Raw genomic sequence first — 25,314 nt, 5'->3', positions numbered from 1 at the left:
CAATAAGTGGTGCTGGGAAAATTGGACAGATACATGTAAAAGTATGAAATTAGAACACTCCCTGACACCATGCACAAAAATAAACTCAAAATGGATTAAAGACCTAAGTGTAAGACCAGACACTATCAAACTCTTAGAGGAAAACATAGGCAGAACATTCTATGACATACATCACAGCAAGATTCTTTTTGACCCAGCTCCCAGAGAAATGGAAATAAGAACACAAATAAACAAATGGGACCTAATGAAACTTAAAAGCTTTTGCACAGCAAAGGAAACCATAAACAAGACCAAAAGACAACCATCAGAATGGGAGAAAATATTTGCAAATGAAGCAACTGACAAAGGATTAATCTCCAAGATTTACAAGCAGCTCATGCAGCTCAATAACAAAAAAACGAACAACCCAATCCAAAAATGGGCAGAAGACCTAAATAGACATTTCTCCAAAGAAGATATACAGATGGCCAACAGACACATGAAAGAATGCTCAACATCATTAATCATTAGAGAAATGCAAATCAAAACTACAATGAGATATCATCTCACACCAGTCAGAATGGCCATCATCAAAAAATCTAGAAACAATAAATGCTGGAGAGGGTGTGGAGGAAAGGGAACTCTCTTGCACTGTTGGTGGGAATGTAAATTGATACAGCCACTATGGAGAACAGTATGGAGGTTCCTTAAAAAACTACAAATAGAACTACCATACGATCCAGCAATCCCACTACTGGGCATATACCCTGAGAAAACCATAGGTCAAAAAGAGTCATGTACCAAAATGTTCATTGCAGCTCTATTTACAATAGCCAGGACATGGAAGCAACCTAAATGTCCATCGACAGATGAATGGATAAAGAAGATGTGGCACATATATACAATGGAATATTACTCAGCCATAAAAAGAAATGAAATGGAGGTATTTGTAATGAGGTGGATGGAGTTAGAGTCTGTCATACAGAGTGAAGTAAGTCAGAAAGAGAAAAACAAATACAGTATGCTAACACATATATACGGAATCTAAGGGAAAAAAAAAGCCATGAAGAACCTAGTGGCAAGACGGGAATAAAGACACAGACTTACTAGAGAATGGACTTGAGGATATGGGGAGGGGGTGGGGTGAGATGTGACAGGGTGAGAGAGTGTCATGGACATATATACACTACCAAATGTAAAATAGATAGCTAGTGGGAAGCAGCCGCATAGCACAGGGAGATCAGCTCGGTGCTTTGTGACCACCTAGAGGGGTGGGATGGGGAGGGTGGGAGGGAGGGAGATGCAAGAGGGAAGAGATATGGGAACATATTGTATATGTATAACTGATTCACTTTGTTATAAAGCAGAAGCTAACACACCATTGTAAGGCAATTATACTTCAATAAAGATGTTTAAAAAACAACAACAAAAAAAAAGACTAAGTAAGGCCGTATCATAAAAGCAACTGGATAACAAGACTAATTTGAATAAAAGCTCTGTTTTTATTCAAATTAGAGGGACAGTGACTGAACCAATATGGAGCTTACTTTTTAGGAATATTCTGTGCAATATACTGTAGCCTTAACTTTTAATATTATGGAGATATGTAGGAGCAAGAAGGAACGAAGAACTTGGGGGAAAACAGCTAGTAGGAGAAAAGTCATTTTTATTCTTTTGGCATATAAGAAGCCCCCTGGCGAAACCTATCTCAGTTTCTCCTGATTGAACAATTGGCCTGCTCTGCTGGCTTATATTCCATGGAGAGAAGTGGAGAAGTTCTGCTGTTGCAACTTGGAAATATGGTTGGTTAGTCGAGGATAAAAGTAGTTAGTTGGCATGTGATAAAGAGGCCTGAGCTGCAGAAGAGGTGGAGGTGTGTTCCCTACTGCTGAGTCATCAGGAGGCTGCTGCAGGCAGTACAAGGTCAAGCTTCTTCTGGTGGCTTCTTGTTCAATGAACTGGATAGTTATAGGTAACTTTCATCAAAGTGTCCTGTCCTGGAGTGGGTGTTTGTCTATACTGCTTAGTCTTGAGGACTTGGGTTCTAAATCTGATCCTGAACTGCTTGTTTAGATGAGTGCCTTGGACTCCCCAGACTCAGAACTGGCATCAGAAAACGATCACAGGAAGATTGAGGAGAAAGAAGGTAATGTGCAGGGCAGAAGTGGGGACAGTGAAGAAACTTATTGTTTAAATTGTATTATTACTGTATATGATGTGTTTTTTACCTGCTGGGTTTTTTTGATGAGTAGAATTCTATCTCTTAATCTCTTTTCTCTGAGATCCAGACCTGGATACATTTTGCTAGTTACCTTTTTGGCCAATATTTTAAAAATTATTTTGAAATAATTTCAAATTTATGTAAATGTCACCAGAACAGTACAGAGAGTTCTCATACCCACTCCATGCAGGTTCTCCATTTATTAAGATTTTATTGCATTTGCCCCATCACCTAATCTCTCTCTTTCTATTATATGTATATATTTTTCGGAACCTTGTGAAAGTGAGCTCTAGATAGGTTGTCTTATCTCTTCTAAACACTTCCAGTGTGCATTTCTCCCAAACAAGGACATGCTATCAGCATGCAACTTCCCAAATCAGGAAATCAACATTGAGTCAGTATTACCATCCAGTCTACGGACCCCATTTAAGTTTTGCCAACTGTCCCAGTAATGTCTTTTTCTTTTGATCCAGGATCCTGTCCAGGAGCACATGTTGCATTTAGTTATCATGTGTCTTCAGACTCCCTGAATGTGGACAGTCTCTCGGCCTTTCCCTGACATTTCTATCTTTGGCAGGTTTAAAGAGCAGGCTTTACATTCTATGGGATGACCCTCAGCCTGGATCTAGCTGCTTCCTCATGACTAGACTCAGGTCATGAGCTCTCAGCAGGACTAGGCACAGAAATGACGTGATGTGCAGTCACATCAGAGGTACATGTTGTCGGCCCACCCACCCTTGGAGATGTTAAGCTTGATCTCTGGTCATGTTGGTGTCCGTTAGATTTCTCTACCTTAAAGTCACAGTTTTTCCTTTTGCAATTGATTAGTCTTTTGTGGGAAGGTGTTCTAAGATTTCACTGATGATCTTGTTCCTGAAAATGCCTCCCTCCACTAGACCTAGCGTCCATTGACAATGCCCACCTGCCTCAGTGGTGGTTTTTCTATCCACTATTTCTTCTATATTTCTTAGTTGGTATTTGCAAAGTTAGAGCATTCCTTTTCCATTGTTTGTTTATTATTTATTTATATCAGTGTGGGACTTCTGAATTTTTTCAATGGATTATAATTTCTTATTATCATTTAAAAAAAATTTTATGCTTAAATTGTCCCCAGTCCGGTGAGTAAGTCCCCCTTTGAGGTGGTTCCTGTGTCTTTTTAACACATTCCCACCATTGGGTCATTCTTAATGGTAACTAGCTGAAAGAAGCTGCCTTCCAAATGACAGGAACTAAGCCCTGAGTGAAGCATGGGGTCGGCTTCCTCGAAAAACTGCTTCCATCTCTGCATCCCATAAATTACAGCTTCAGCTGCCAGCTGCCTTTCTATTCCCCCTGCAGCTCGACCAGCCTCAGGAGCAGTTTCTCCCAGAAGGGAACTTGTCAGCAGGCTGCTGACAAGTATGGTCTCTTCATGTCACATGGCTCCCAGGAGATATAAGCCTTGGGGGGGGGGGGGGATGGGCAGGGAAAGGGTTGGGGGGAGGTTATGTCCCTCTTCCCAGGTACCAGTACAGTCTGCTTTTCAAAAGCTGTTCAAGATCTTAACATGACCACCAGGTAGGATAACTTTAGTGACATTTCTGCCAGCTTGACTTTCAGCTTCCAACAAGAGGTTTAGCTGCTTGAGTACATTTCCATCTCTAATCTCCAAAAACCATCCCCTTCAACCAAAATACCTTGTATTATTTGGTCCTGAAGATTCTGAAACCCAGACTCCCTAAGCATATGTTTTCCTTAAATGGGGATGCCTCCTCTAAAATTCAGAATCCTTTAAATTTAGCTGAAGGTCAGAGAGCTTGTTTGGGAATGATAAATAAATGCTTCTTGGCAGAATTATTTCTCTCTCAGCTCCTGGGGTTTTTGTAGCTCAATACTGTGAAGCTTGTAGTAGAATTGATTGTAGTAGAAAGACTGTATAATGTTCATTTCTCAATTTAGGATTTGTCCTTTACTCTTGGCACATGTAGTTAATAAGAAATAAAACATCACTACTTATTTGTGGAAATGCATATTTGTGTCACTGATTACTTCAGTGACTTATAAAATCCTTTGTATTTCAGTCACTTTCAGAGAGGACTTCAAGTTCAGTGCTAAAGGTGAGGTAAAAAATTTTACTGAAGGAGGGAAATCCTTGGGTATCAGGAACAAGTATTGCAGTAGTAACTCTGTTGAGACCTGAATTGACTCTGAAGCCCCATCAACCTTATGAGTTTCAAGAATAGGATAAGGCAAAGATAGAGTTCCACTTCACTTATTCCATATAGTGCCTTCCCTCCTTGGCCATGGACTATACCTTACCCTGGCCTTCACTCATATTATTGACTGGGATGGAAAACAGGCAAGAAGGAGAGTGTGATGATATAAATCCATTACTCCAAAAACAATTTAAACAACGTATCTAACCTAATGGGTCACTAGAGACATCAAAAGTTCATTAATGAGAGATTGGTTCAAGACGACAGAGTAGAAGGACGTGCTCTCACTCCCTCTTGCGAGATCACCAGAATCACAACTAACTGCTGAACAATCATCGACAGGAAGACACTGGAACTCACCAAAAAAGATACCCCACATCCAAAGACAAAGGAGAAGCCACAATGAGACGGTAGGAGGGGCACAATCACAATAAAATCAAATCCCATAACTGCTGGGTGGGTGACTCACAAACTGGAGAACACTTATACCACAGAAGTCCACCCACGGGAGTGAAGGTTCTGAGCCCCACGTCAGGCTTCCGAACCTGGGGGTCCAGCAATGGGAGGAGGAATTCCTAGAGAATCAGACTTTGAAGCCTAGTGGGATTTGATTGCAGGACTTCGACAGGACTAGGTGAAACAGAGACTCCACTCTTGGAGGGCACACACAAAGTAGTGTGCTCATCGGGACCCAGGGGAAGGAGCAGTGACCCCAGGGGAGACTGAACCAGACCTACCTGCTAGTGTTGGAGGGTCTCCTGCAGAGGCAGGGGGTGGCTCTGTCTCACCGTGAGGACATGGACACTGGCAGCAGAAGTTCTGGGAAGTACTCCTTGGCGTGAGCCCTCCCAGAGTCTGCCATTAGCCCCACCAAAGAGCCCGGATAGGCTCCAGTGTTGGGTTGCCTCAGGCCAAACAACCAACAGGGAGGGAACCCAGCCCCACCCATCAGCAGTCAAGTGGATTAAAGTTTTACTGAGCTCTGCCCACCAGAGCAATAGCCAGCTCTACCCACCACCAGTCCCTCCCATCAGGAAACTTGCACAAGCCTCTTGGATAGCCTCATCCACCAGAGGGCAGACAGCAGAAGCAAGAAGAACTACAGTCCTGCAGCCTGTGGAACAGAAACCCCATTCACAGAAAGAAAGACAAGATGAAAAGGCAGAGGGCTATGTACCAGATGAAGGAACAAGGTAAAACCCCAGAAAAACAACTAAATGAAGTGGAGATAGGCAGCCTTTCAAAAAAACAATTCAGAATAATGATAGTGAAGATGATTCAGGACCTCGGAAAAAGAATGGAGGCAAAGATCGAGAAGATGCAAGAAATGTTTAACAAAGACCTAGAAGAATTAAAGAACAAACAGAGATGACCAATACAATAACTGAAATGAAAAGTACACTAGAAGGAATCAATAGCAGAATAACTGAGGCAGAAGAATGGATAAGTGACCTGGAAGACAGAATGGTGGAATTCACTGCTGCAGAACAGAATAAAGAAAAAAGAATGGAAAGAAATGAAGACAGCCTAAGAGACCCCTGGGACAACATTAAACACAACAACATTCGCATTATAGGGGTCCCAGAAGGAGAAGAGAGAGAGAAAGGACCCAAGAAAATATTTGAAGAGATTATAGTCGAAAAGTTCCCTAACATGGGGAAGGAAATAGCCACCCAATTCCAGGAAGCGCAGAGAGTCCCATAGAGGATAAACCCAAGGAGAAACACACCGAGACACATAGTGATCAAACTGGCAAAAATTGAAGACAGAGAAAAATTATCGAAAGCAGCAAGGCAAAAAAGACAAATAACATACAAGGGAACTCCCATAAGGTTAACAGCTGATTTCTCAGCAGAAACTCTACAAGCCAGAAGGGAGTGGCATGATATACTTAAAGTGATGAAAGGGAAAAGCCTACGACCAAGATTACTCTCCCAGGCAAGGATCTCATTCAGCTTCGATAGAGAAATCAAAAGCTTTACAGACAAGCAAAAGCTAAGAGAATTCAGCACCACCAAACCAGCTCTACAGCAAATGCTAAGGGAACGTCTCTAAGTGGGAAACACAAGAGAAGAAAAGGACCTACAAAAACAAACCCAAAACAATTCAGAAAATGGTCATAGGAACATACATATCGATAATTACCTAAAACGTGAATGGATTAAATGCTCCAACGAAAAGACACAGGCTTTGAATGGATACAAAAACAAGACCCATATATATGCTGTCTACAAGAGACCCACTTCAGACCTAGGGACACATATAGACTGAAAGTGAGGGGATGGAAAAAGATATTCCATGCAAATGGAAATCAAAAGAAAGCTGGAGTAGCAATACTCATATCAGATAAAATAGACTTTAAAATAAAGAATGTTAAAAGAGACAAGGAAGGACACTACATAATGAGCAAAGGATCAATCCAAGAAGAAGATATAACAATTATATATGCACGCAACATAGGAACACCTCAATACATAAGGCAACCGCTAACAGCTATAAAAGAGGAAATCGACAGTAACACAATAATAGTGTGGGACTTTAACACCTCACACCAATGGACAGATCATCCAAACAGAAAATTAATAAGGAAACACAAGCTTTAAATGACACAATAGACCAGATAGAATTAATTGGTATTTATAGGACATTCCATCCAAAAACAGCAGATTACACTTTCTTCTCAAGTGCGTATGGAACACTCTCCAGGATATATCACATCTTGGGTCACAAATCAAGCCTCAAAATTTAAGAAAATTGAAATCAAGCATGTTTTCTGACCACAACGTTATGAGATTAGAAATGAATTACAGGGAAAAATATGTAGAAAACACAAACACGTGGAGGCTAAACAATATGTTACTAAATAACCAAGAGATCACTGAAGAAATCAAAGAGGCAATCAAAAAATACCTAGAGACAAATGAAAATGAATACACGACGATCCAAAACCTATGGGATGCAGCAAAAGCAGTTCTAAGAGGGAAGTTTATAGCTATACAAGCCTACCTCAAGAAACAAGAAAAATCTCAAATAAGCAATCTAACGTTACACCTAAAGGAACTAGAGAAAGAAGAACAAGCAAAACCCAAAGTTAGCAGAAGGAAAGAAATCATAAAGATCAGAGCAGAATTAAATGAAATAGAAACAAAGAAAACAATAACAAAAATCAATAAAACTAAAAGGTGGTTCTTTGAGAAGATAAACAAAATTGATAAACCGTTAGCCAGACTCATCAAGAAAAAGAGGGAGAGAACTCAAATCAATAAAATTAGAAATGAAAAAGGAGAAATTACAGCAGACACCACAGAAATACAAAGCATCCTAAGAGACTACTACAGGCAACTCTATGCCAATAAAATGGACAACCTGGAAGAAATGGACAAATTCTAAGAAAGGTATAACCTTCCAAGACTGAACCAGGAGAAATAGAAAATATGAACAGACCAGTCACAAGTAATGAAATTGAAACTGTGATTAAGAATCTTCCAACAAACAAAAGTCCAGGACCAGGTGCCTTCACAGGTGAATTCTATCAAACATTTAGAGAAGAGCTAACACCCATCCCTCTCAAACTCTTCCAAAAAATTGCAGAGAAAGGAACCCTCCCAATCTCATACTGTGAGGCCACCATCAACCTGATACCAAAACCCAGACAAAGATACTACAAAAAAAGAAAATTACACAACAATATCACTGATGAATATAGATTCAAAAATCCTCAACAAAATACTAGCAAACAGAATCCAACAACACATTAAAAGGATCATATACCATGATCAAGTGAGATTTATCCCAGGGATGCAAGCATTCTTCAATATATGCAAATCAATCAATGTGATACAGCATATTAACAAATTGAAGAATAAAAGCCAATATGATCATCTCAATAGATGCAGAGAAAACTTTTGACAAAATTCAACACCCATTTATGATAAAAACTCTCCAGAAAGTGGGCATAGAGGGAACCTACCTCAACATAATAAAGGCCATATACAACAAACCCACAGGAAACATCATTCTCAATGGTGAAAAACTGAAAGCATTTCCTCTAAGATCAGGAACAAGACAAGGATGTCCACTCTCACCACTATTATTAAATGTCATTTTTTTTTTAAATTAATTAATTTATTTATTTATGGCTGTGTTGTGTCTTCGTTTCTGTGCGAGGGCTTTCTCTAGTTGTGGCAAGCGGGGGCCACTCTTCATCGCGGTGCGCGGGCCTCTCACTATCGCGGCCTCTCTTGTTGCGGAGCACAGGCTCCAGACGCGCAGGCTCAGCAATTGTGGCTCACGGGCCCAGTTGCTCCATGGCACGTGGTATCTTCCCAGACCAGGGCTCGAACCCGTGTCCCCTGCATTGGCAGGCGGATTCTTAACCACTGCGCCACCAGGGAAGCCCTCACCACTATTATTCAACATAGTTTTGGAAGTCCTAGCCACGGCAATCAGAGAAGAAAAAGAAATAAAAGGAATACAAATTGGAAAAGAAGAAGTAAAACTGTCACTGTTTGCAGATAACATGATACTATACATAGAGAATCCTAAAGATGCCACCAGAAAACTACTAGAGCTAATCAATGAATTTGGTAAAGTTGCAGGATACAAAATTTATGCACAGAAATCGCTTACATTCCTATACACTAATGATGAAAAATCTGAAACAGAAATTAAGGAAACACTTCCATTTTCCATTGCAACAAAAAGAATAAAATACCTAGGAATAAACCTACCTAGGGAGACAGAAGACCTGTATGCAGAAAACTATAAGACACTGATGAAAGAAATTAAAGATGATACCAACAGATGGAGAGATCTACCATGTTCTTGGATTGGAAGAATCAACATTGTGAAAATGACTATACTACCCAAAGCAATCTACAGATTCAATGCAAACCCTATCAAATTACCAATGGCATTTTTTACAGAACTACAACACAAAAATCTTAAAATTTGTATGGAGACACAAAAGACCCCGAATAGACAAAGCAGTCTTGAGGGAAAAAAGCAGAGCTGGAGGAATCAGACTCCCTGACTTCAGACTATACTACAAAGCTACAGTAATCAAGACAATATGGTACTGGCGCAAAAACAGAAATATAGATCAATGGAACAAGATAGAAAACCCAGAGATAAACCCATGCACCTATGGTCAACTAATCTATGACAAAGGAGGCAAGGATATACAATGGAGAAAAGACAGTCTTTTCTTTCTTTTTTTTTTTTTTAAACATCTTTATTGAAGTATAATTGCTTCACAGTGGTGTGTTAGTTTCTGCTTTATAACAAAGTGAATCAGCTACACATATACACACGTTCCCATATCTCCTCCCTCCCGCATCTCCCTCCTTCCCATCCTCCCCATCCCACCCCCCCAGGCGGTCACAAAGCACCGAGCTGATCTCCCTGTGCTATGCGGCTGGTTCCCACTAGCTATCTATTTTACATTGGTAGTGTATGTCCATGACACTCTCTCACCCTGTCAGGTCTCACCCCTCCCCCTCCCCATATCCTCAAGTCCATTCTTTAGTAGGTCTGTGTCTTTATTCCCATCTTGCCACTAAGTTCTTCATGACCTTTTTTTTTTTTTTCCCCCTTAGATTCCATATATATGTGTTAGCATACTGTATTTGTTTTTCTCTTTCCGACTTACTTCACTCTGTATGACAGACTCTAACTCCATCCACCTCATTACAAATACCTCCATTTCATTTCTTTTTATGGCTGAGTAATATTCCATTGTATATATGTGCCACATCTTCTTTATCCATTCATCTGATGATGGACACTTAGGTTGCTTCCATGTCCTGGCTATTGTAAATAGAGCTGCAATGAACATTTTGGTACATGACTCTTTTGGAATTATGGTTTTCTCAGGGTATATGCCCAGTAGTGGGATTGCTGGGTCGTATGGTAGTTCTATTTTTAGTTTCTTAAGAAACCTCCATACTGTTCTCCATAGTGGCTGTATCAATTTACATTCCCACCAACAGTGCAAGAGTGTTCCCTTTTCTCCACACCCTCTCCAGCATTTATTGTTTGTAGATTTTTTGATGATGGCCCTTCTGACTGGTGTGAGATGATACCTCATTGTAGTTTTGATTTGCATTTCTCTAATGATTAATGATGTTGAGCATTCTTTCGTGTGTCTGTTGGCCATCTGTATATCTTCTTTGGAGAAATGTCTATTTAGGTCTTCTGCCCATTTTTGGATTGGGTTGTTCGTTTTTTTGTTATTGAGCTGCATGAGCTGCTTGTAAATCTTGGAGATTAATCCTTTGTCAGTTGCTTCATTTGAAAATATTTTCTCCCATTCTGAGGGTTGTCTTTTGGTCTTGTTTATGGTTTCCTTTGCTGTGCAAAAGCTTTTAAGTTTCATTAGGTCCCATTTGTTTATTTGTGTTTTTATTTCCATTTCTCTAGGAGCTGGGTCAAAAAGGATCTTGCTGTGATTTATGTCATAGAGTGTTCTGCCTATGTTTTCCTCTATGAGTTTGATAGTGTCTGGCCTTACATTTAGGTCTTTAATCCATTTTGAGTTTATTTTTGTGTATGGTGTCAGGGAGTGTTCTAATTTCATACTTCTACATGTACCTATCCAATTTTCCCAGCACCACTTATTGAAGAGGCTGTCTTTTCTCCACTGTATATGCTTGCCTCCTTTATCAAAGATAAGGTGACCGTACGTGCGTGGGTTTATCTCTGGGCTTTCTATCCTGTTCCATTGATCTATATTTCTGTTTTTGTGCCAGTACCAAACTGTCTTGATTACTGTAGCTTTGTAATATAGTCTGAAGTCAGAGAGCCTGATTCCTCCAGCTCCATTTTTCGTTCTCAAGATTGCTTTGGCTATTCGGGGTCTTTTGTGTCTCCATACAAATTGTGAAATTTTTTGTTCTAGTTCTGTGAAAAATGCCAGTGGTAGTTTGATAGGGATTGCATTGAATCTGTAGATTGCTTTGGGTAGTAGAGTCATTTTCACAATGTTGATTCTTCCAATCCAAGAACATGGTGACAGTCTTTTCAATAAGTGGTGCTGTGAAAACTGGACAGCTACATGTAAAAGAATGAAATTAGAACACTCCCTAACACCATACACAAAAATAAACCAAAATCGATTAGAGACCTAAATGTAAGACCGGACACTATAAAACTGTTAGAGGAAAACATAGGAAGAACACTCTTTGACATAAATCATGCAAGATCTTTTTTGATCCACCTCCTAGAATAATGGAAATAAAAACAAAAATAAACAAATGGGACCTAATGAAACTTCAAAGATTTTGCACAGCAAAGGAAACCATAAACAAGATGAAAAGACAGCCTTCAGAATGGGAGAAAACATTTGCAAACGAATCAACGGACAAAGGATTAATCCCTAAGGTATATAAACAGCTCTTGCAGCTCAATATTAAAAAAACAAACAACCCAATCCAAAAATGGGCAGAAGACCTAACTAGACATTTCTCCAAAGAAGACATACAGATGGCCAAGAAGCACATGAAAAGCTGCTCAATATCACTAATTATTAGAGAAATGCAAATCAAAACTACAATGAGGTATCACCTCACACCAGTTAGAATGGGCATCATCAGAAAATCTACAAACAACAAATGCTGGAGAGGGTGTGGAGAAAAGCGAACCCTCCTGCATTGTTGGTGGTAATGTAAATTGATACAGCCATTATGGAGAACAGTATGGAGGTTCCTTAAAAAACTAAAAATAGAATTACCATATGATCCAGCAATCCCGCTACTGGGCATATACTCAGAGAAAGCCACAATTCAAAAAGACACATGCACCTCAATGTTCATTGCAGCACTATTTACAATAGCCAGGTCATGGAAGCAACCTAAATGCCCATCAACAGACGAATGGATAAAGAAGTTGTGGTACATATATACAATGGAATATTACTCAGCCATAAAAAGGAACGAAATTGGGTCATTTGTAGAGACGTGGATGGATCTAGAGACTGTCATACAGAGTGAAGTAAGTCAGAAAGAGAAAAACAAATATCGTATATTAATGCATTTATATGGAACCTAGGAATATCGTACAGATGAACTGGTTTGCAGGGCAGAAATTGAGACACGGATGTAGAGAACAAACGTATGGACACCAAGGGGGGAAAGCGGCGGGGGTGGGGGTGGGGGTGGGATGAATTGGGAAATTGGGATTGACATGTATACACTGATGTGTATAAAATTGGTGACTAATAAGAATCTGCTGTATAAAAAAAATAAAATTCAAAAATTAAAAAAATTAATTAATTAATTAATTTAAAAAAGTCATTAACATTACTTCCCACCAATTCTCCCTTTTTAGAATAATCTTAACCTCAACCCAAAGGGTAATACACACTAACTGATGAGAGGAACATTAAAGGTTTCTCTGAAAAGTACCTACTGTTTCTTTTAGAAAATGGACTCTAGAGCTCTTAGGTAGAATAAGAATAACATTTTTTAAAAGTGTTCACCAGCTAGTGTTAATGCTGTTTTTTTCTCCCAGGCCTCATCGTCTTGGGCGGTTTCCGTAAGGACTCTGTCAGTCTGCTTTAAATTGGGGTTCTACAACTACTGAGTTGTGTTTGGCCCTACATTGGGAGAAAGTGTGGTAGGGCGGGTAGAGGAGGAAGAATTTATCCTCTGTCAGTCTGCTTTAAATTGGGGTTCTACAACTACTGAGTTGTGTTTGGCCCTACATTGGGAGAAAGTGTGGTAGGGCGGGTAGAGGAGGAAGAATTTCTCCTCTGTCTTCTTATTATTTCCAGCTGGGCCTAAGAATTAAACTGACATAAGACAGATAAACAGGAGAAAAGCATAAGCACTTTGTTAAATTTTACATGTACATGGGGGTCCTCACAAAAGAATGAAGACCCAAAGAAACAGAGTTGAACTGGACAAAGAAGTAAATTATGAAAGCGTGACAAGACAAAGGGCCTTGGGCTAGGGCAGTTAACGGTGGGAAAGTAACTAGGAAGGTACTGGTTAGTTTAACAAGGCTTATTTGTACAGATTTTTCTTGATCTCGACTCCCAGTCTCTGGTGATAAGAATGTTGCTTTCCTTCTGTTATAGGGAGGACATCTTCCCAATGGGGGTTTTATCTCTTGCTTTCAGGAAGATAAAGCGGAGATCAGAGCGCCCTTCTTATACCTGCTGTTTGTCGAGTGCCTTTAGGTCAAAATAATCCTTATGCCAAAGTGACATTTTGGGGGATGGCATATTCTGCCACCCTTCAGGGACATTGTTTACCATTAAGTATTCACCTGGCCCCCTGAGACCTAAGAACAGTTCCTGCTCTGCCCTGTGTTCCACTTTTTATCTGCTTAGAGAAATGGAGAAACATGGCTTCTTTTTTGTTCTGTTTTGCCTTTTAAGCTACTGCTTCCCCATCTACAAATGGGGATAATAATAGTTTACGTCTGGTAGAATTGTGAGCATTAAATGAAATGGGGCAAATAAAGTGATGTACTTAGAAAGGGCTCAGTAAATATTATTGTAGGGAAGGAAAAATAATTTCCCTCTACCCTTCTAGGTTCTTGGCTGAGACACTCCTGTTATAAAAAGATTAATGGGAGAAAAACAACCAGAAATTTAATAACATGTGTACCTCCTGTACACATGGGAGATACCCTGGAAAAACTGCGTGACTCCAAAATGGCCCAAGCCACTACCTTAAATACGATTTCCAGCTAAAGATAAAACACTCGGGTGGGGTGAGGTGGGGGGAGTCATTTATGGGTGGTTATCAGGAAAAGCACAGTAAACAAGGGTAAGGTTGTTATGCAGTTTTAAGTGGTTGCCTTCTGCATTGATAAGAGTTTCTAGAGATTTTGAGCCCTCCTCTTCCTGGCACTGGAGGAAGACACCCTTACAAATGGAGATGTCCCTTTTAAATATGTCTCCTACGAAAGGGTAACTTCTCAGTTTCCAGAGCTTCACCTGTGTCTGCTGTTTCTTAAAAATAACCTGCTCAAAATAATATGTCAAAGAGGCATATTTTGGGATGATATATTTCATTCCCCTTCATTATCTAAAACAGATAAACAAAATGCGTTGCTACTTTAGCTGCTCTTCTCCTTGTAGTTTGAAACGTTTGTTTAGAAGTAACGCAAATCAAGATAATCTGTTTTTAAGAATCATCACGAAAAAAAAAGTCTTGTCTTGCATTTAAGACAATTTGATTTGAATTTTCCTGCAGCCAGAGTTGGCAGGGTTAATGTGCTCCAGCTGAGAGGCCGTGCTGTTACCTTCCGGCAGCCCCATATGCAGATGCTGTTATATTAATTACAAAAGAAAACCTGATTAACTCGAAGTCCTTTAACTGTCAGTGAGGCAGCTGCTCTAGCTCTGCAACAGATTTTCTTCCTCCCTCCTACGGTCAGTCTACAGTTTTTAATCTCTTCTTTAGAAAACTGTTGAAACTGCCTGGTAGGTCCTCAGAGCCCCTGGCTAGTTCAGTCAGCTTTTGATCTGCCGTTATAGTAGTCCAGGGGGAGCTCGAGTAATTAAATTCAGGTACAGTTTAAAATAAAAACTATCAGACCAACTGCCCATCCCCCTCAGTTATTTTTCTTTCAACAGTTAAAACCTGATGGAATCCTGGAATTTCAGAACTGGAAGGGATGTTAAAGATGATCTAATCCAAGTCCCTTAGTTCACAGATGAGAAATCCAAGGCTGAGAGAAACAAGTAGGTTGCCAGTCAGTGGTGAAGCCCGGGATGGGAGCGTGTGCCCTCGGCTGGTGCTCTGCCCACTCCCTCACCGACGCATTTGCCGAGAGGAGCAAGGAGTGAAACGATCTCGTTTCAGCTTCATTTCTCTCCATGCTCTTGTTCAAATCTTGTAGACACGTTGAAGAGCAATGAAAAAGCTAAAGATTAGTGGGAGAAGCAAAGGCCTTGGATAATGACGTTTTGAAAAACAGATGGCGATATCCATTTTGAAGACCTTTTCTCAGTCCAGTGGGTTGCACGCAGAACCCTAGCAGAGTGCGTGGAAACGAAAATTAGAACTGGTTTCGCTGTCAGCCCACTCTCCCATTGCACTGGCCTATGGTTGTTTGACTCTAGCGGGTTTATTTGTAGTGACTATTTTTGTCACTACAGAGATGGGGGTGTGATAATTTGGACCAGATGAGTAATGGGGTATGTCTGCTGTGGTTTTGGCCAATGCAGCATGGTTTACTGGCTTTCCTATAGTTGACCCTGAGGTCTCAGAGGTGTTGAGATCTCTCCCTCTGGTTCTGAAAAATGGTTACTTGGTTTTTGTTCTCTGTTACCTGCTCTCCAAGCAGCAGCAGTCACAAAACTCATTTAAGCTTATTTTTATTATGGCTTTTATTTAGGCTTATTTTTATAACTTTTGTTATAGGAGTTTGGATACCCGTCTGAGATCTGAGGAAGACTGGGAAAAGAGAAAGAACAGGAAGGGTAGATAAGAGCGAATCTAACTGGACTTCTCACTGCTCAGGCTGAGACTGTGGTCTGCAGGTGAATGGGGAGGTACTATTCTGTTGTCCACCTCTACTCTCCATGTTGAGATGAAGGAGGTTTTTAGGAATGACAGTTGCTCCTATACTATTCATGGTACCAGACTGTTCATCATGCTACTGGACTTTTCTCAGTACTTAGTAGAACCACTTATGGCTTTCTGTAGACAATTCTCCATGGTAAATGGATTCTTACACAGAGCAAGCAAGCGTATAACAAAGCGTATAACAAAGCAAGTGTATAACAAAGCATTAACTATTTTTTAGTCATTGTGTTGGGTGTTGAGGATACAGAGGGAAATATGGTTCTTCCTGCTTTTGGTAATTATAAACATACAACTAGAATAGTCTGTATAGGGGAGCAAAATTTACCATCCCAAAATGTGTCTCTGTGGTATGAAGATTACTTTAGGCTTGGTTGTTTTAAAGAAACAAAAGGCTCAGGAAGAGCTTTTATCTCCTCTGCCTTAACTGCCTAAAAGAATTTAGATAGAGGGCCTATCCCAGAAAGAGAGCTATCACCAGGGTTAGCTACAGTGTAATATGAACCAGGTGTAGTAGTCAGGGGAGGAACCTAGCAAGGCCTGTTTGGTCAAAGTCCTCTCTATGTCCCGTTGTTTCTGGATGGCCCAGCAAACATTTGTTTACCAAACATTCACTCTTCATTCTTACTGTGAATTGCCTTGTTTCCCTTTGAAGACCCAGCCCCCTACCCCCTCTCCTTAGTCCAGGATGACATATGTATCTCATTTAACCCGTCTTTGGAATCTCATGTTCAGATTCCCCATGTGTACCTAATTAAATTTCATTTTCTCCTGGTAATCTGTCTCATGTCAATTTAATTCTTAGACCCAGCCAGAGGAAACTAAAAGGGTAGAGGAAAATTGTTTTTCCTCCCTGACAACTGTGGTAAGTGTTGTTTAGTTGTCAATAAGATATGAAGGGACTCAGGACTCACTACTTGCTAAGTGGTCGCACAGCAATTGGCTGTGTCCCCTTGCTTTTAGATTGTATCAGTGGGTCAAAAATTAGACCAGTTGTCTGGTGTTTTACTCTTGCGCTTAGTAAATACCTTGCACACAACTGGGCACTCAGTTAACACTTTGCTTTCTCATCTCTGTCCCAAGAGAATAGATTTCCTGTTTCAGTGTCTCGTATCACTGGTTTACATGTGCTGGCCAGGTGATGTACTTATAGGCCGACATGAAAGGAAGGGCTTAATGAAATTCATAAAGGGGGCTGGGTGAAAGCCAACTTCCTTAAATCTTTTGGTGATGCCATTTGTGGGAGAGAAAAAGATTTGAGGATTTGAAATACTGAGTTTGAAGCAGGATAGGTAGAGTCTGAAGTAGGACAACCTCTTAAATGAATCAGGCCTCTCTTGCTTCAATTACATAAACAAAATGAACAGCTCATGGTTAAGTGACTAAAGCAAATACTGTTTCACTTGGTGCCACCCTAAATTTCAATTAAGATGTATGTATTTGGCTCCGAGATTGGACTTCTAACAGCCTAAGAACCGTGTGTCTGTGCCTTTCTGGACAAACACAAAGTTGCCTGAATCTTAGACTTGGGCAGGCGCTGCCACTGAACAAGCTGGGGAGTGATCGAGTTCAGAATATGAGAGTTCTAGTCAACTAATTTCTGGTTCTTTTTCCCAAATAGATGTTCTCATACTTTAGGAAGACTTTTGTTTTCTCTCTTTTTAAAAAAATTTTTAATTTATTTTTTATTTTTATTTATTTATTTTTGGCTGCATTGGGTCTTCGTTGCTGCACGCGGGCTTTCTCTAGTTGCAGTGAGCGGGGGCTACTCTTCATTGCGGTGCACGGGCTTCTCATTGTGGTGGCTTCTCTTGTTGCGGAGCACGGGCTCTACGCACGCGGGCTTCAGTAGTTGTGGCACGCAGGCTCAGTAGTTGTGGCTCACGGGCTCTAGAGCACAGGCTCAGTAGTTGTGGCACACAGGGTTAGTTGCTCCGAGGGATGTGGGATCTTCCCGGACCAGGGCTCGAACTCATGTCACCTGCATTGGCAGGCAGATTCTTAATCACTGTGCCACCAGGGAAGTCCCTTGTTTTCTCTTGAGTATTATTTGATCTGTTTAGATGAGTGTGGTGTCCTGAAAGGATATTTCTGAGATGGATCACACCTCTTCCTAGATTTGCCTGGATTTTATCCTAACAGGTAGTTCTTTCCCTTTGTCTTATTCAGGGTCTTGTCCTCCATAAACTGAAAGAATGTGATTTGATTAGGAGATATTGATCTTAATTGAGCACCCAGTGTTTTAAGAAAACAGATGACTTGGCAGCTGGGATGCTGTCACCAGCCATCAGTGAAATGAACCAGAAAAGATTCTAGAGCTTATGCACACTTGAATAACATTTTATTTCAATACATGCGTATTTAAAGACTGGCTCATACATTTAGTTATAAAATATGTTATAAATGAGGAAAATAAGCTAAAACTGCATGTGGTAGAGTCATTTTAAAGGGCCTTTATATGTTCAAGTATTAGGTCTTGTGTCACAAGGAAGGTTTTCATTTTGATATATTCGGGTCTTGGATTCACATCCCAGTTAGTGTGGTCTTTTCTGGCTTTGTCAATTTAATGATCTTGTACCTGAGTCCTTGTAAACTCCTTAGGCTGTCCCTCCACTGGTTGAAAAACGAGAGGGGAGGGTAGATCAGGTCACTGCCACCTTTCTGGATAGAAACAACTGTTCTGGGAATGAGCCAGAGAGGGGAATCCTGTTTGATATTTGAGGAACCTTTTCTGACTGGGATGTTTTCCTGGTATCTCCTTCAGCCAAGAGCTTCCTAGAAATTTCTTTTCTAGGAGCCTGACATCCTAATGGGATCTCCCTGGCAGTCTTTCCCTACCTCTCCTCACTCTTCTCTCTGTACTCCTTTCTCCTTCTCCACCCTTCCCTTCCCCAACCAGGCCAGCTGAGCTGCATTTCCTTCCCACCTAAGGAAGAGAAGTACCTCCAGCAGATTGTGGACTGCCTCCCCTGCATCTTGATCCTCGGCCAGGACTGTAATGTCAAGTGCCAGCTGTTGAACCTGCTCTTGGGGCTGCAGGTGCTTCCCACCACCAAGCTGGGCAGTGAGGAGAACTGTAAGCTTCGGCGCCTCCGCTTCACCTATGGGACTCAGACTCGGGTCAGCCTGGCACTCCCTGGCCAGTATGAACTAGTGCACACGCTGGTTGCTCACCAGGGCAACTGGGAGACCATCCCTGAGGAGGACCTGGAGGTCCAAGAGGACAGTGAGGATGCTGCCCATGTTTTAGCCGAACTGGAGGTGACGATGCACCATGCTCTCTTACAGGTACCAAACTCACACTTATATAGTTGCACAGATATATACCAGCTTTCCTTGTATTTGAGCTTTCTCAGAAAGTAATTTGGCAATATGTACTCTGGGCTCTGAGCATCAGCTGATAGAGTCAAAGGAACATGATCTAGGAAGTTGAAAACCAGACAAGGCTGTAGCAGTGCCCATCCCTGCCCCTGCTACCATGCTGCAAGGCCCTGGGCAATTTGCTTAATCCCTGTCTAAAATTGAAGGACTGTGGTACTTGCATCTCAATGTGCTTTGACAGAATTAGGATCAGGGTTAGAAATCCTTTTTTCATTTCTTAGCAGGAAGGTGTTGCTAGAATTGTCTCTAGCCATCCCTTTCTAAAAGGTGCAAGTAAGATGATTAATGTTCTTATCTGAGTTGAGAACAAGTGAAGAACTTTTGAAGTTTTCCTTAGACCTGCCATTATTTACTAAGTGGGACAGATCATGTTTCCTACTTTCTAAGGGACTTCAGAACTTGAGGACAGGTCTGGCTCAATGTAAGGAGATATGGAGATCCTGTCATCTGAAGAATATCTTTGCTTTTCTCAAAGATATTCTTCCAACTCCCAAACAGAACACAGGTCTTGCGGCATCTCCTAAAAGATCATATTGTCTATCTGGTATTCAGATCTCCATTTAGGAAGGACTTGTCTCTTGTGCAGGGCTTCCCTTGCTACTGTATAGCTAGGACTGGGCTGTTTGATTAGGCCAAATGGGGATGAGCAGAGGACGTGACTATGTCGGGGGTCAGGAGCTGGTAGGAATAAAAGAATGCAGACATGCTCAAAACAGAGAGTCCATCACCATGGTTAGCTGTGCCAGGAAGGAAGGGCTAGTTTGGCAGGACTAGGAGAATGGTTTCTTCTTCTCTTCACCTACCCCTGTTCTAGAAGGCTTGATCTCTCAGTCAGTGAGTGAGTGCTTTGGTTGTGGCCTCGGCCTGTGATCCTCTAGAAGTAGAAACTGTCATCTCATTTCCTTCCAGAGTCCAGATTTCTTTTATCTCGATAAATGCTAGAGGGGGCTACGTATACCAGCCAGCATTTCCTCTCAGCTCAGTTTCAGTGGTGGCTTTCCTCTGTGTTCAGACTGGGAGCGTGCACTGCTTAGCTCCAGGACAATGTTAGAGTTCTTGGATAACTCTGACAGTAGCTCTGACAGTGATCTTTGTTTATTGACTGAGCCTGCTCAGTTGACCCACAAACTTCTTCACAATTCATAAGTATTTGATCCATACACAATCTCTATAGTATTCTGTTCTGGTCTAGTTCCTTCAGTTTCCAATAGCTTGGTGGTTTTCAAACTTTTTTAGATTTTAATTCACTCTAAGAAATAACATTTTATTATCAGGACCCAGTACATATATACATGCATACATTTGAAATAAAGTTTCATGAGACAATACTTTTACTTCTTGCAAAACACACTGATATTTTCTTCTCTCTTCTATTTGACTTCCTTTTTTTAAAAAATGATGGTAGCAACCCACTAAATTGATTATCTGACTTAATGTGTTGTGACCTGCAACTTAAAAAACACTGTTAAGTAGCTGAAATGACTGCCATTAGTTGGGTGGTGATTTTTCCTGTTCTTGCCTTTTATAAACAGTCTTGGAATGTGAACAAAGCCATCTGCAGGACAGGCACATTATTTGATTGATTTTTCTGTGTCCCTTCATTTTTTTGGTTTTAATTTTTAACGCTCATTTACTTTTGTCCCATGAATTGAGGCGATAAAATAAAGTCACAGAAAAGAAAGTGAGAGTCATTTCCCAAGTGCATACCTGAGCACGTATCTTACTGGTGAGAGTTCCCAGTGCTGCTCCAGGTGTATGTAGTAAGCACTCAGACTGAGTTAACAGTTAAGGAGGCTACTTGGCTGGGAGGAAAGTTGAGATACCTAGTCAACTTTCTCTCTGCACAGTTGAAATATATATTCTCTTTCTTGAGAAATATTCTTCTCTTTTCTTGTGGAATTCTCCAGCCTCTCACGTTCTGTCTCATGTGGTTTGTGAGGCTTCCTTAGCCAGTGTTTCTCCGGATCTGCTTTATACTCCAATGGTTTTGATGTGGAAACAGCATTTCTAACTTTAGAATCCCTTGATGCTGAGCCTCAGAGGGGCCTTAGCAGCCTTTGGGGCGCTCAGGCCCTGCTCTGTCACTATAGTCAGGCTCCTGTCTCCATTTAGTGTTTCAGGGATGCTCAGCTTACTGCTGGGAGCATTTCCTAACTACCTTGAAGATTCTCTGTGCCAGTGAGAAAGATCTTTTTTTGTTTAGCTCCAGTTATATTTAGCACCAGGGAGTTAGCTCTAAACAGCCCTTCCATTTGGTTTGTAAAGGGAGTGGTAAAGAAAGGAAACATTTAGCTAAAGGAAACCAAGATTGAAATAGGGGAAGTGAGATGTTCATTTTTAACTGTCAAATTATTAAAACAGAATTTCCCCTTACCCTCTTATACAATGGTCATTCTTCTAATACGTTACTTTAAAGGCCTCATAAATTAGCCATTTTCAATTTGTTCTGGAATAGGCCAACTCACATGGTACCCACATGGAATACCACAGTATTCCCAGCTTTTTAGCTCTGGGTCCCCTGAGATTCTCAGTTCATAATTCAATAATAGAGGAATACTATCAAGCTGTTAGTTTCTGAAACCTCATTTAGTGTTAAAACATAGTCATTTTCCAGCTGGCAACACATTTTACCATTCACCATATTCACTAGTTCTGTCTTTTTTTTTTTTTTTTTTTTTTTAATTTATTTTTGGTGGCATCGTGTCTTTGTTGCTGCGTGTGGACTAGTTCTGTCTTCATTTACATACTTCCCCTTCCTAACCTTCACCCCCTTTCTGGTACATACATCACCTCCTTTTCTTTTTTGTTCCTTTTACAAGTCTAGTGGAACACAGCTGTCTGCCTTAGAGTTGCCTCAGTCTGATGTGTGAGTGTGTATATGTTTTTCCCTATGAACACCTGTAAGAAAAGGAATAAAAAGAAGCAGAGATGACTAAACTTCTTCAGCCTAAGATGGGATTCCTGCAGCCTAGCAGTGGCATTTCATTTTCTGTGGCAGTTTCATAGCTCTCAGTTTTCTGCTCTAATCAGTAGCCTGTTTATCCCTACCAGGTGTTTTCTGGCCCATTGGACAAACGTACATGTCACCTGGCAGCCAGGCTGCCACACACTGTCATGGTTACTGGCTCATGGTGATGTCTGGTAGGGTATAGTTCAGGGAACTAAAGTAGACTAATGTTTCCAGGAAAGGTCTAATGAACTTGCAAATAAACTTTTTTTTTTTTTTTACTACTTTGAGCTCTTAACCATTTGGAGTAGTAAAATTTTCTCTTTATAACCCTCAATCAGTAGCCATCAATGGAAATAATCTGTTTGTAATTTCATACAGACATTGATATTTTTATTTTTTAATTTTTAAAAATTAAAAGTTTTAAATTTGATTTATAATTTTTTAGTTGACATACAGTGTTGTACAGCAAAGTGATTCAGTCATATATGTATATTTTTTCAAATTCTTTTCCATTATGGTTTACTACAGGATATTAAATATAGTTCTCTGTGCTATACAGTAGGAGCTTGTTATTTATCTGTGTTATATATAGTTGTTTGTATCTGCTAATCCCAAACTCCTAATTTATCCCTCCCCCACCCTCTTTCCCCCTTGGTGACCAGAAATTTGTTTTCTTTGTCTGTGAGTCTGTTTATGTTTCATAAATAAGTTCATCTGTGTCATATTTTAGATTCCACATGTAAGTGATATCATATGGTATTTATCTTTCTGACTTACTTCACTTAGTATGATAATCTCTAGGTCCATCTATGTTGCTGCAAATGGCATTATTTAGTTCTTTTTTATGGCTGAGTAGTAGTCCATTGTGTATATGTACCACATCTTCTTTATCTATTCATCTGTCGATGGACACTTAGGTTGCTTCCATGTCTTGGCTATTGTAGATAGTGCTGCTATGAACATTGGGGTGCATGTATCTTTTCAAATTATAGTTTTCTTTGGATATATGCCCAGGAGTGGGATTGCTGGATCATATGGCAACTCTCTTTTTAGTTTTTTAAGGAACCTCCATACTGTTCTCCATAGTGGCTGTACTAATTTACATTCCCACCAACAGTGTAGGAGGGTTCTCTTTTTTTCCACACTCTCTCCAGCATTTGTTATTTGTAGACTTTTTAATGATGGCCATTCTGACTGGTATGAGGTGGTACCTCATTACAGTTTTGTTTTGCTGTTGTGATCTATTTTATTCATTTATTTTTTAAAATTTTTATTGGAGTATAGTTGATTTACAATGTTGTGTTAGTTTCAGGTGTACAGCAAAGTGAATCAGTTATACATATATATCTCCACTCTTTTTTAGATTCTTTTCCCATATAGGTCATTACAGAGTAATGAGTAGAGTTCCCTGTGCTATACAGTAGGTCCTTATTAGTTATCTATTTTATATATAGTAGTGTGTATATGTCAATCCCAGTCTCCCAATTTATCTCTCCCCCCTTCTTCCCCCTCTGGTAACTATAAGTTTGTTTTCTATATCTGTGACTCTATTTCTGTTTTGTAAATAAGTTCAATTGTATCATTTTTTTAGATTCCACATATAAGTGATATCATATGATATTTGTCTTTCTCTGTCTGACTTACTTCACTCAGTATGACAATCTCTAGGACCATCCATGTTGCTGCAAATGGCATTATTTTGGTTTTTTTTGTGGCCGAGTAATATTCCATTGTATATATGTACCATATCTTCTTTATCTATTCCTCTGTCGCCTCCTTATAGTTTTGATTTGCATTTCTCTAATAATTAGTGATGTTGAGCATCTTTTCATGTGCCTATTGGCCATCTGTATGTCTTCTTTGGAAAAATATCTATTTAGATTTTCTGCCCATTTTTTGATTGGGTTGTTTGTTTTTTTGTTATGAGTTATACAAGCTGTTTATATATTTTGGAAATTAAGCCCTTGTCAGTCACATCATTTGCAAATATTTTCTCTCAGTCTGTAGGTTGTCTTTTCGTTTTGTTTATGCTTTCCTTTGCTGTGCAAAATCTTATAAGTTTGATTAGGTCCCATTTGTTTATTTTTGCTTTTATTTCTATTGCCTTGGGAGACTGACCTACCAGCTTTCCCAACACTACCTGCTGAAGAGACTGTCTTTTCTCCATTGTATACTCTTGCCTCCTTTGTCGGAGATTAATTGACCGTAGGTGTATGGGTTTATTTCTGGGCTCTCTATTCTGTTCCATTGATCCATACAGACACTGTTAGTTTTAATTTATCAGCAGTTAATACTTTCACAACCCCAAATCAAAGTATCTTACTAAAAATCACAAATTTATGCAAAATTTTAACCCCCAAATTTACTAAACATTGTTTGTTGCTAGAAAACTAGCTTCTCTCAATTTTTGTCTTGTTTTTGGTATTTGTTTTGGCGCCTTATGAAACTAAACTTATGTGTTGCTTACTTTTAGTTAGATGCCATGTCTTCTCTTGAATGTATCTAGATTGAAAGATAATAGTTGACTGGTAAAAAGTTGGAAAGAAGCTTGGGTGACTATCTTCAAGGTAAGCAGATACTTTTGTAAGGAGAGAGTATATAGAATTAGGTCAAAGATGGCCGTTTCTAAGGGAAAAGAAACAAAAGTTGGGGTAATATGTATAAGAGAAATAATGCTATTCTAGAAATATAATTAAAGAAACCCTGATTTTATGGGGCAAAAAGAAAGGGGAACTAAAGTGATGTGTTAAAAAAGGATATGGGAAGTTCAGGAAAATGCTAAATTATAAGTTCCTTCCAGGCAGTAATTCTATGTTCTTTGAATTTAACATCGCTCTTGCCTTTCCCCTAACACACACTAACATACATAGTGAAATATAACCGATACATTGCTCTTTGCCAAGAAACCTGGTAATACTTTTAATAGGTTTATTGTACCTGTTAAGGATATATGTGGTTTAGAGGCAAGATTCTTTTAAAAATCCCTATGCTCACTATAGTAGCCTTGATCCCTCTTAAAAAGAACAGCTTAAAGCTGAGGCTATATTTTCT

The 25,314-nt window shown here is 40.0% G+C and overlaps 2 protein-coding genes across 3 annotated transcripts in view; one reads left to right on the top strand and one right to left on the bottom strand.

The window, feature by feature from the left end:
• Positions 1-25,314, bottom strand: part of TMCC2 (transmembrane and coiled-coil domain family 2) — a 140,372-nt gene that overhangs the window by 63,105 nt on the left and 51,953 nt on the right. The window lies entirely within an intron of this gene.
• Positions 1-25,314, top strand: part of DSTYK (dual serine/threonine and tyrosine protein kinase) — a 61,621-nt gene that overhangs the window by 10,170 nt on the left and 26,137 nt on the right. The window contains exons 2-3 of one of the 2 annotated variants that reach the window (XM_059940163.1): positions 2,053-2,125; positions 18,832-19,220. In XM_059940163.1, the coding sequence (XP_059796146.1) occupies positions 2,053-2,125; positions 18,832-19,220 (462 nt within the window). The remainder of the gene's footprint in view (positions 1-2,052; positions 2,126-18,831; positions 19,221-25,314) is intronic. The other variant, XM_059940155.1, reaches the window with a different exon arrangement.

Source organism: Balaenoptera ricei, chromosome 1 (genome assembly GCF_028023285.1).
Source record: "Balaenoptera ricei isolate mBalRic1 chromosome 1, mBalRic1.hap2, whole genome shotgun sequence".
Taxonomy (NCBI): domain Eukaryota; kingdom Metazoa; phylum Chordata; class Mammalia; order Artiodactyla; family Balaenopteridae; genus Balaenoptera; species Balaenoptera ricei.
The sequence above is the reverse complement of the archived record's forward strand: the minus strand, read 5'-3'. Positions and strand labels throughout refer to the sequence as shown.